The sequence below is a fragment of the Lagopus leucura genome, unplaced genomic scaffold, assembly GCF_019238085.1.
Source record: "Lagopus leucura isolate 7727_CA_CO unplaced genomic scaffold, USGS_WTPT01 Super-Scaffold_73, whole genome shotgun sequence".
In the NCBI taxonomy this organism is placed as follows: domain Eukaryota; kingdom Metazoa; phylum Chordata; class Aves; order Galliformes; family Phasianidae; genus Lagopus; species Lagopus leucura.
This window is the reverse complement of record NW_024962252.1, coordinates 78573130-78586125: the sequence shown is the minus strand read 5'-3', so window position 1 is coordinate 78586125 and position 12996 is coordinate 78573130. Positions and strand designations below refer to the sequence as shown.

Genomic DNA, 12996 nt, shown 5'->3' with positions numbered 1-12996 from the left:
CTTTGGCAAGTCTTTATTTTGCTTATGGATAATGTGTGTAATTAAATGCATTAAAAAAAATAAGTCTTCAGGTCTTACTGTTCCAGTTAATAAATAATAATAATAAAAAATGATGATGACATGTATCTGCTACAGCTTTTTAACAGCCACAGTGTTCTCATTGTTTTGATGAAGACTAGAGAGAAACATTCTTAAAATTAGACCATTTTTTTCCTGGAGAAGAATATTGGGGATTTGAAGAACATAATACAAATTGGTAATAAGCTTCTTTCTGTTCCAACTCTTGAAGCCGTAAGTGAATAACACATTCTCTCAAACTGGAAATGTAAAATGAGGTTAACATATTTATATAAGATTAACATCTTTATTTTTGTTTATATTATTATCATTGTATGTTTCAGCCAGGAGAACCTTTCCTGAAGTATTACTTCATATTGAACAGGAAATCTAGTTCAAAACAGAGAAATTATTCTGATGAGTCCAATGGGACTTGCACTGAAAAACTTCTAGAATCACAAGGCACAAGTTTGAAGTATGAGTAATTCTGTTCAGTATTTCATTTTTATTTTATCTGGCACTTACTTTGTGTGCTTATCTTGACATCGAAGCTCTTTCAAAAAACTGTTAATTAATTATGTTACGACAAACATTCCAAACTTTGTAACATCTTTAAAATTCAAGAGGAAAAAAACTTCTTCAAATAAGATATGTGATTATGACATGAAAACGAACGATCTGAAGATCTTGCACAGAAGTTTGGTAGCTGCATTTGATCATGAAGAGTTATTCTATGACCACATTAAAAAGACGGCTTTCACCAGAAGCACTGATCTTACCTCCAGTCATAAACACTGTAACGACTATAAATTACCTGCAACTACTTTTATCCTTTACAATGTTACCCTGTAACAGACATGAGAGTAGATGTTGCCAGGACTTCTCTGTCAAAAAGACTTTTTTTTTTTTTAATCTTTTGCTTAAATTCACTTTATTTTTTTTTTTTTTTGATACTTTCTTACTAGTGAAGTACTCATGAGTCTCCCAAAGTTTTTTCACACTTGCCTCTTACTACTTGCTTTCAAGCTAGACAGCAAAAACCCTGCCTGCAGAGAAGATGCACATCAGTGAGAACTGATACCATGAGAAGTCAAAGCAATTTTAATACGGCCTATTTTTGAAAAGCTGAAGTAGGAAGATTCATTTCTTTCCAAACAGACTAAATAAAATTATTTTGTGTATCTTGGGCATATAGTTGCTGCCACACCTTTGTGAAGAGGAAAAAAACAACAAATAAGAAATATTCATAGGTCTAGGAAGCTTAATCTCTGTAAAAAGAGACAGATGAGCTTCTCAGGAAAAAAAAAACCAACAACAAAACAAAACAAAAAGCCACCGAGATCCATCATAGCTGCAAAATGGACGAAAGCACCCATGACATTTAAATTAAAATGTGGTACATAATGGGCCTACTGCACTTCAGCTCCTTTGAAAAAATGATTACAAACTTATTGTTCACTAACTTCCCTGGATTTTACAAACTGTGCCTTAGGAAAAATATGGTTGATGCAACTGAAGAAGTGACAACAGCAATACTGCCATGTTTTTCATTCCGGTCCAGCTCTTTAGCATTTACCACTTCATTCTGTGTATGCACATATGCATGTTTTGATTTTGAAATGAGGCTTTTTTAGCTTACAACACGCCAAACATTTGTTCTTGGCTTGCTCTGTTGCTCTGGTGATGCTAGTGAATTCTCGGTCATATGAACCAGACGAACACAACAGGAAACTCAGTTTTCCAAAACCAAGAAATTTCAGTGTTGTTGAGACTATAGCAGAAAGCTGAGTCTTTAAGACAATCAACTTTTGATTTACATAACAGACCCGACAGCCAAAAATCACATGCAGGACATTTCAAATGGTACACTGTGCAGCAATTAAGATGACCTGTTCATGCAGAACTTAAACAATGAGAACGGAAAGAGGACAAGATGTTTCTGTTTTAATGCAGATACCCAAATAAACTGGACTTCTCATAAACAAGCTTTGAGGAAATTTGTTTCCAAACAAGAAAGTCACAGTGGTAGCAAAGGTAGGAGCTCTAAGCATCTGGAATGTTCCTTTATTTGTCCAAACCCAAAATTAGTTCACTTTTCTTCCAAACTGAATATTAATGGAAATAAATACATCGTAAGCTTGCTCCAGATAATAAACTACACCTGACTCTGAACAGCACAGAGCTGGATGCTGTTAGGTCTCTCATATCTCACAGGGGAATGTCCACACAGAAATATAAAATGGATATCAAGACAATATAATGTACTTAGTAGCACTGTATAATTAGTAATATTGTATTAGCACTGCTGAGCATACGTACTAATGGCAAGACCTGCACAGACTGAAAAGTTGGGCAGACAGGAACCTGATGAGTTTTAACAAGAGCAAGTGTAGAGTCTAGCACCTGGGAAGGAATAACTGCATGCATCAGTAAAGGTCAAGGGATAAGCTGCTGGAGATGAGCTCTGCAAAGAAAGATCTGGGTGTCCTGATGGACATCAAGTTTGCCATGAAACAGCAGTGTGTCCTTGTGGCCAAGAAGGCCATCCTGGGGCACATTTAAACAGTGTGGCCAGCACATCAAGGGAGGTGATCCTCCCACTCTACACTGCCCTGGTGAGCGCTCACCTGGAGTACTGTGTCCAGTTCTGGGCTCCCTGGTACAAAAAAAGACAGGGACCTTCTGAAGAGAATCCAGTGGAGGGACACAATGATGATAAAGGGCCTGGAGCACCCCTCTTACGAGCAAAGGCTGAGCACACTGGGTCCATTCAGCCTTGAAAAAATAAGACTGAGAGGGGATCTTATTAATGTCTATAAATATCTAAATGGAGGTGGGAGGCAAATGGTGAGGCCAGGCTTTTCTTGATGGTACGTAGTGATAGGACGTGGAGGAACGGCCTAAAAACTTGAATACAGTAAGTTTCATTCCAACGCAGAACTTCTTTACGGTAGAATCATAGAATCATAGAATCACAAGGTTGGAAACAACCGACAAGATCATCTAGTCCAACCGTCTCCTCATCACCATTGCCACCACTAGCACTACACCATCAGGTAAGAGTGATGGAGCACTGGAACAGGTTGCCTAGAGAGGTGGTGAAGCCTCCTTTTATGGAAATATTCAAGACCCATCTGGATGACTACTGATGTGACTTACTGCAAGGAATCTGCTTTAGCAGGGAGACTGGACTTGATGACCGCTTGAGGTCCTTTCCAACCCCTGCAATTGTACAATCACATATGATTCTGCGATAAATTTCAGAAGTGTCTCTCAGCATGTTTTTTTTATTTGGATTTCAAGTTTATAGCCAGCCTACTCCTACTGCACTGTGAAGCTTTCTCTACATTCATGATATAATTGGGTGTTGACTTTCCAGGTGGAAATACAAAATCAGCTCACGATGGACTGCAGCATTACATTTCACCAACAGCCAATAGGAATATTTCAATGTAGCTGACTAAAGAGAGGTCAAAGGCTGACTTGGGGACTGAACTCAGTTTGGCCTGCATGGAGCAACATGTAAGAGGCATCATTACTGGCTTCACTCACTATGTAGGCAAGGAGAAGACATTTGCAACCTTTAGAAGCAAAGGCAGAGACTGAAAGGATCATTACTCAAAAAGTGTAAGGCCTAGGGGCAACAATATTTTAAATTCATAAATCCAAATAAAACAGTGACAGAAGGAACTTCTGTGTCCCCATAGATCATCTTGAAACTCAGCAGAAGATGCAAGGTGACTGAAAAAAATGAAGTAAAAAATGCTAACACAACTGAAGACTTCAAAGGACCTAGAGATTTTGTTTTTAATTCCCCAAAGTTACACTGTAACAGTATCTTCTAATGGGAAAAGAAAAAAAAAACTAAAAAACTTTTTATTTTATTTTTGCTCTAGGTAGGTGTGGTTAAACTGCAGATAAAAATCCAAAAGCATAGTCATCAGCTTCCTAATTATTAATCTTGACAAATCACAGCAGATTTCTGGAATAGACCCTGAGAACACCATGTTTTGAAACTAGCCAATTTTTTATCATTAAGGCTGAACAAGTAATTGGCAACAGAATAGTCAGACTTCTTTATAATGTTATTTTCAATCCTGGTATGTGAATTCAAAATCAGAAAATAACAGAACAAGAGCAATAAGCACACAACACTGTTTGTTGTGTGCTTATTGACATAAAAATCAAATCACACTTGCTTAAACTCAAGTGAGCAAATACTTATATTATAAATTTTAAATGCAACCTGCTAGGCTATGTCTATTAAACAAAAGCCCAGAACAATTTTCTTGTGAATTAGTTTAGTTGCAGATATCTTAGCATAACTGTGTATCATAGGGACACCCAGAAAACTTCTGGGTTAAAGCTCTGAGAAGAACTGTTATATAGTTTCCAAGCTTTTCAAAGCGTATGGATTATTTCAATTCTTCCAAATACTGCTGCTTTCTGATCTCATTTGTCAAAGTGGAACATTACTATTTTAAATAAAGAACAAAGATTCAAATACATCTTCTCCTCATAAGGTCAATTCATAGCTGCCTTGTTTACAAAAAGAGAACCATCCTTATGATTTGTGTGACTGTTTTCAAATTGATTTCCAAAGAGAAAAAATGATTTAATGAACTGCCCACTCTTTATTTGACCTTTAATTGAAAAGTCACCAATACTGGAACTCTCTATGTTTCTACAGATTTGGAAAGGCTGCAAAAATTCTTTAGTTCCTGGATAGAACCCTTCCACAAGATTAAGCTTTTCCATAGTATTTAAGGAAAAGTCTGACATTTTGCTTACAATAGAAGACAGAATTTCATCTTTAGCTCTGTTATAACCTCAGGGAAGAACTGATTCAAGGCCAACACATCCTATATCAGCTGGTACTTACGGACAGCATCCACGCAACTTCTCATTTTGTTTTTCAACAACTTTTGTCTTTCACGGACTCATTTCCTCAGGTAGGCTCACTGGCAAGTAAATCTGAAGTTTACAGTGCATCTTTTTCTCCTGATCAATTTCCAGCATGCTGCTTCCTGAAGAATGGAAAATCTCTGCCAAACACTTTTTCTTTCAGTGGCCAAAATCTTCTTATATGTGTCCAGCAATGACACATCTCCATTTCCCTGCCTAGACTTGTATAAGCTATGTGCTTTATGCCTGTCACACAGAAATGAAATTTCCTCTGAAGTGATTTACTCTGCTACATCTGTAAATAGATGTAATAGATGTAATAGAAACTTAAGAACTCTACAGTATAGTGCATGATACTCAGTTAAATTGTTGGGAGTATTTGCATGATACTCAGTTAAGATGTTGGGAGTATTTGCACGGTTCTTAAACTAAGACAGTCTATTCGATGATTTAAGACTGACCTGAAAAACCTGCCACCTCTCTCATCAATATGGGAAGATCTGGATTAAAGTCATCAGCTAAAAATCTTTGCAACAAGAAGTGCATCTCCTCTGATGTTTGCATCCCGCTACAGTCAACCAATCTTTATTGTGTAGTCCACTGGGAGTTTTATCCTTACAGAGCTACTGATAAATAAGGACAAGCTGGCACTGTATTAAGCTATACCCAAAGAAAGATCTAGAAAACAAGCAACTGTCATTCATGGGAGCCACAAAGCTTATGGCAGTGCACACCTACACATACAGTGAGCAACTGATTTAAACATAAATCTCCTAGTGCTTTAGTTATTAGCTTTCCAACTCTGCAATAGCCTATACACTGTGTTTTGAAACTGCGCTCAGAAGGCAGCTTTTCACATTTTAATCTGTTTTCTCTCAGAGCCCATGTCACGTAGCACTGAAACAACATCATCAAAAGATGCACAGCCTTCCTCTTGTCTTCTTCAGGAGACATTAATAATAGATTTAATTATTAAACTTTGGCCATAGCATTTTTAACCAAGTAATACAAAACCAGCACATCAGTGAGTACCACAGCCAAGAGAACTACACGTTAATGAAAAGTATTTAAATTTAAAAAAAAAAGCAAAAAAAAAGAAAAGCCTGCAATATCAACTAATGCTTGCCGAGTTCCTGGAAGCACCAGAACATGCACAAGAAATACAAACACCAAAACATCAAGTAACAGTGCTCCTGATTGTCTACTTGTGCTGCTGACATCTTGGAGCAATCACTATGTCAACAGACCCCTTGACTTGCCCACTCTCTAAGATCAGATGATCCTGCATAACAGCAGACATTGTATCCAAGAGGAAAGTTGCTCATCTGGTGATTTAAATTTTCCTACCTCCACCAAAGCCAGACCACTACACTGCTGTGCTGTCAGTTTCCCTGGTAAAGAGAGAATTTACACAAGTTATTTTTATATTGTGGTATCACCAAGAATCTCCTGAGTTTCAGCTATTAAAAAAAAAAATTGATTTGTGTTCTAGATGTCCTTGGTGAATGATACTGGAAGGGTGTGTTTTGTTGTTGTTGAGTTGTTTTTTGAAATAGCATACCAGATTGATAAAATAATCTGTTTTCTTTTTTGTAGTCTTAATGAGAACCAAATGTGAGTCCTTAGCAACATCCTAAAAACTTCAAAGGTCAAACTAATTCCATGTGCAAATTTAAGGAATTTTACACAATACTGTGGATAAATGCAGCCTATAAGGACACAAGCTCTGAAACTTTTGTTAATTTATTGGAAAACGTTTTCAGGTGATTGACCATTTAAGCCCCAAACCTGTAATTGCACTTTTTTGTGCCTAATTCCAACATTGCACTAATGGAGGGAATGCATCTTCAACCACCTTATTCAGTTCTCAATCCTCCCTGAGTGTTCATATTTAAGTTAACAGTGTATCTGGGAATAGGAGGCAAAGAATATTTTTACTTATGCAAAGTACTTTTTCAAATTTGGTCTGATGTTAAAACGTATCTATACTGATATCCAAAGTGAGCATTCCAAACCAAGCAATCATCATCTGTATAGATAAGCAATATGTAGCTGTTAAGGAGTGGTGAAAGAGTTGAGTTGGAGCAATGCAGAAACTTGAATTTGTCTGCAAAAAGCACATAAGATTTAAAAGGAAACCTCAAGAATACATTTATAAAGCATGACATAACTGTTATGACTGCGCTCCTAAAACAAGTAATACAGAAGACAAACCATGCTAAATTAGGCTCATAGCTGAGTAAGTGCAGATTAATAAATTACCACTGCACACCTGATGCACAGCAACTGGTCATACTGGTATGCTTAGCTTTCAGCTGGAAATTCTCTCCCAGTATTTCATGTCTGTAACAGCACACACATGAATTATTGCTGCAGTCCAGCTGACAGAAAGTAACGTTTTTGATTTAAAACCTAGTAAACAAACCTCTAGAGAGCCAGGCTCAGACAGTCGAACTATTTTCAATTTCTGAATAAAGCTGTGTGACGCACATGGACAACAGATAAAAGATATTCAAGCACACTTCTCAATGCACAGATTTTAAAAGATAGAAATATAGGAGCAGAGAAGTTTGCAAAATGGGAACATGCCAGGTCAGACAGGGCTTTTGAAGGACAGGAAGATTTGTCTTAATGCAGTAGAAGAGGAAGAGGCAAGGGATCTAACACAAGAGCTAGCCAAGCCTGCCAAGGAGGAAGCTCTTATTTTCTCCTTTCTTGTTGCTTTCTTGCTGTTCTGAAAGTATAAATAGCCCTTCCAGCTCCCAAATAACATTCCCTTTCCAAAGGAGGCTGCTTGCAAACCTGCAGTCCATAGTCAGCTTGCATCTACAACTGAATGTGCCAGCATATGCCTCTGAAAATTTTTCACGCTACTACCATTAGAGCACAAATCTGCTTTGTTCACTGTTCTATCTGTTCATAAGAAATAACTGCTGTCTGTCCAAAGAGGCATTGAGAAGAATAAAGGCCTATTTGGGTCAAACATTGTGAGCCACAAGGTTCTGAAACCATAGTGAAGCCACACATTGAAACACACCTTACATGAAGTCTCTTACAAGACTGATGCCCTGCTTGCCATCACATAACCCTACCAAAAGCAGATGGGAAAAAGGGCACCACAGACTAGCCAGAAGGCCATAGGCATCAGTTTGGTAAGTTAATGTGTAACTATATATACATATATATGCTACAGTGTTACAAAATACACACAGCATTTCCCTCATTCAAAGTATTTACAGCTGGACCATCCCAGAGACAGCCTTAAGAAAGCCAAGTAGGCATGTACTTGCACCTCAGTATGCCACTCTCCCAATGGGTTTAAGCAAAGACCTGGAATACTTTTGCATGTACTTGTCACATGAGCCTGAGTCTTGTGCTCCTGTATCAGAACCCAGCCATACACAACCCCATCCATAATGCTGAGCATCACAAAAGAGCGTGGGATATCTGTGTGACAAAGGTAGGTGCACACAACCACACTAGTCCCGTCCGACAAGGGATCCTTTGCAAAATGCAAAGCCAGTTTGTTCTATACAAACCTATTCCATACTAGCTTAAGGAAAGCAGTCTTAAAAATAAACTTTCCCAGTGCAGACAAGCTCTCAGTTAGGAAATAGCACATGAAATGAGGTTAGCAGAACACGTTATTTGATGTCTGGCAGAACCTCAAAGTCTCTTTCCCCCCTTCTGTGGTCTCCATTAAGAACATAGATTGGATAGGAGGAAATCAAACTAAAAGCCCTAGAAGACAGCATCCTACAGCAAAGCTGTGCAATGACGTGATTTCACAAATTTTCCAATGCCAATATTTTGCCGTGCCAAAGGCTACAAGTGAAACAAGACAGGTATTTCCGGGACTTCTGTGTACCAAATCACCAGCTCAAAAATTTGTTCTCTTAGTTTTCTGTATTTATGAACAAGAAGGCACTTAGAGTTTGCCTTGTAGCTCTGCAGTATGCAGCTGAGCAAAAAAACTTTCAGAAATTAAAAAAAAAAAACACCTATTTTTACTCACATGAAAGGGATTTGAACCCTTTCAAAGACATGGTTTGATACATTGTTTATTTTTTTAAAAGCTTTCACCAGATTACTTTCCACCACCTCATTCCATCACCTCAGTCATCCAACGGACTCATTTCACGCATTCTAAAACTTTTGTTCTTTTCAAACATCCCACATCTCCCATCTTTGCAGAAAAATGCAATTACATAACTGGGCTGGCAGGAGCAAGAACATCACGGAATCACTTCAGACTAATAAACAAGCGTATTTTTAGAACAAAATAAAAAACATCAAAGTAAGTATAAACCTGTAAGTGAAGTTTCAAATTTTACCTTGAGAAATGGATGGAAGACAGGTCTCACCAAAACATCAAAAATAGAAATATTATTTTTGAATACTCAGATAAATTAGTATTTAAAAGGTACGCAAAACCTCGGAAGGTGGCGGAAAAAGTAGCCATGTCTCATTATCATAAGCCTGCCTTAACAAAAGACAGAAAATACCAGTTGAAAAATATCACTGTTTTGAAATTCAGTTTGGGGAAAGTGGGCCTTTTTTTACTTCTCTAAAGCAAAATCAGAGAAGAGAGGAGATGAGTAAATCACAGGGAATAATGCACCACCCTCTCTGGCAGTGAAACTGAGTCATGACTCTTTAGCATTCCATTTTCCAAGCCCCATAGGTCCTACTTATTTCTCATACAGAGTAGATTCCAAACCTGGATTATCACTACCATGCTTCCTCCCCAAGTCTACAACACTTTTTTGACATTAAACTACCAGAACTGGCATATTTCAACTGGCTGCACATTGGTATAAAATGGTCTTTATTTTGCTCTCATTCTTTTTTGTACCAACAATTTTCAGTTTCCTATTTTAGCTTGCCTCTGGGTGCTGAATAAAACAAATTTATCACTCCAAAGGTATAACAGTCATCACAGACGACCATCAATCTACATGCAAGGCTAAACATATCACTTTCTTAGGAGAGTATCTTGATGCATAATCTCCTAAGATCCTTCTGCTGTCCTTTACAGTAGGCTACTATGTTTGCTGCATTAAATAATTAGCAACAAGAGCAAATTTTGGCACTTCATTATCACCGCTTCTTCCAAGTCACTGATGACTTAAGTGTGACAGAGGCTGACAAAACCCTGTTGGATTCCCCTTGTAAATTAAACATTTTACTTCTAAGTTTCATTTTCTTTCATAACCAGCAGACAATGAGACCAATACCATTTCACCTATCATCCTAGCAATTAGGCTTTTGTCTTGCCTTTACAGAGGGAACACAGTTACCCAGGTATCTTTATTCAATTCCATCCAGAAAAAGAAATCAGAGTATTCAAAAAGGAATAAAATAATAATTAAAAAAAGGCAATGGTTTCACACATCACCAAGGCAACCCAAACTCAGGAGGACAAACAAATATGAAAGTAATGGTCAATAGCTGTACTGAAAAGCAATCTCCCAAAGCTCCTTACAAAAAAAGGCAAAGCAATAACAAAAGAATACCACCAACCCTCATCACAGAACAGCCCCATTCAGGTCCACCACCAAATATGAATGGGAAATCTGCAAAATGAATGTAAGAGACAGAAACAGATATGGAGAGAGAGGATAAATACTAATGCATCAATAGGTCATTCACCTCCAGCCCCTCTTTCCACAAGGTAGGACAAAATTCTTTAGGAGTATTAGTAGAAAGTCAGAAAAGAAAAGATTTTCAATTCATCTGTATTTTTAATTTGTAGCAAATCCCAAGCCCCCTGCATTCCTTGAGATCTAATGGAAGCTGAACCACAACTTAAACAGTGTACTAGATACTCATTTGACATTCCATTATTATTGTGATTGCTATTTTTAATGTCACTCTTAATGTAAATAAAGTGACTAACACTGCTGAGGTTGATAGAGTGACATTACCAAATGTCATTCTTAATGTTAAGATGACACTTTTACTGCTCTTCTTAATGACAACTTCAACATAGATAGAATGCTGCCATGACAATGATCGAGCACAACATAAAAGTGAAAACATCCACTCGATGAAATCACTTCATTTACACCCTTTATTATCAGTACAGCTATAATTACATCCTATCAGAAGACTGATATGTGGCATTTATGTTCTGAAATTTCCCTGTTACATGTCTCTTGGAACAATCATTTGTTAAATAGAATCCACAGATTTTTCCTTGTAAGTTAAAAGGCAAGCAGATTTTTTTTTGTTTTCAGCTTTATCAGACATTGTAGTCCCAACGTGTGTATGTATGTGGAAACAAATTTCGTTACCAAATGTTTTATGAATATGTCGCTTGTCCTTTTCAGTTAAAAAAAAAAGCCAAAAAGAAAGCATTGTTTTAGTATTGCAAATTTGTCTGCCTGTAATCTAAAATGTAACAATTACATGAGAAAGATGTAAAAAAATTAAGTATGTCTAATATTAACACAGGGCGAATATTAGTGCGTGCAACTGTGGTTTTCTAGAGAGACGAGATAGAGAAAATACATTTATTTAGGTAAACACCTCTATCACGTGCCACAACCTCAAAGACTCAAAGCATTTCCTTTCTCAAGATAACACTAAAAAAAGTTAGTAGTAATATGACTAGTATATTAAAAAGGCTAGTTCTGAAAAAAACAAACAAAAAAAAAAAAACAAACAAAAAAACCCAACCAAAACAACTTTAAACGGAAAGAATTCATAAAAATAACATTTTCCTGCAGCATGGGCTTTCTCAGCTAAACTGAAATTATATGAAAATCTTTATTATTTTGTTTATTTCAAAAATAACCTGTTCACTTCTCGTCTGTACTCATAGCATCAGAAATCTTTTACCATGTAATCTGACAGTTGCTCCTTTTACAGGCTTTTTCCTAAGTGAAGTTCAGACTGCTTTATTCACAGGCATCATTTCACAATTATTTATACAAAGTTTTACCTGCTCTTTCACCACTCTTACTCAAAAGATATTTCTGTAATTCTTAAGGATCAACCACAACTTGATTACCCTAATTCACTTAACATTGGCAAAAAACTTCCTCAATCCTGTAGTCACCCCCCAAATCTTTTATGATTTTACTGTTGATGATCATAAAACAACACTTTTGATAAAAGGCTTTTATCAGAGATCCACACCAGACTCCACTTGTGACCTTCCTTCACTGTGCAAATTGTACTCTGGAATATTTTACTCATTTAAGTATGCAAGAACTTGTGCTTTCATCCCATAATGATTGCTTATCTTAAAGCTCTTGGTGAAGAACTTTCCAAAGCTCATCAGAAACAAGTATATTTCTAAGTTATAAAAAGAAATAATTTTTTAAAAAATGATGTGTCTTCATTGCAGTATGTAGGCTATCTGAATATCCTTTTAGAGAAACATAAAGAAAAGGTTTCTAGAACTGTCTTTGGCTGTTTGTGGCCAACTAAATACTTCTGATGGTTTCAAAATATGCTAGAATGTTTTTCTCTTTTTTCAAAGGCCAAGACATAAAACAAGCTGTAAAATCTTAGTGTACACAATATACCTTCTTAACCCATACAACACTCATCTTTTCCTCAAATAGGTTGCTTCTGTAGAGACTTTTTTTAACGACTAGGCTATGACATTTAGCTGCCATAAACTCAAAGAAGACTGGAATACAGCAAAGTATACTGGTAAAGTATATTTATGTTTTTTCAACTCTTCCTATTTAGGAAAAAAAAAGTCTGGATTAAAAACACAGCACCTAAATTTTACACAATTCTTAGAGAAGTAAATAGATACAACGTTTCATTTAAAAAAAAACAAAAACAAAGACAACAGCCATATAGATATATTACATATTTACACGCAAATATATATATATATATATAATATGCATATATAGCAAATGTTTCATCTTACCTTTTAGCCAACCACAGTTTGCTTCCTATACAGGTAATGATGTCACTGAGTCCCTGCTTAAAGTCTGAATTACCAAGCTGCTTTGAATCCAAGTATGACTGCAGCAAGTAAAAAACCTAAATAAAAAAAAATATATATAT

The 12996-nt window shown here is 36.6% G+C and overlaps 1 protein-coding gene across 2 annotated transcripts in view; it reads right to left on the bottom strand.

Moving 5' to 3' along the window:
• THADA (THADA armadillo repeat containing) overlaps window positions 1-12996 on the bottom strand; it is a 153449-nt gene that overhangs the window by 43502 nt on the left and 96951 nt on the right. For both annotated transcript variants that reach the window (XM_042884616.1, XM_042884624.1), the window contains exon 30: window positions 12857-12972. In XM_042884616.1, coding sequence (XP_042740550.1) covers window positions 12857-12972 — 116 coding nt within the window. The remainder of the gene's footprint in view (window positions 1-12856; window positions 12973-12996) is intronic.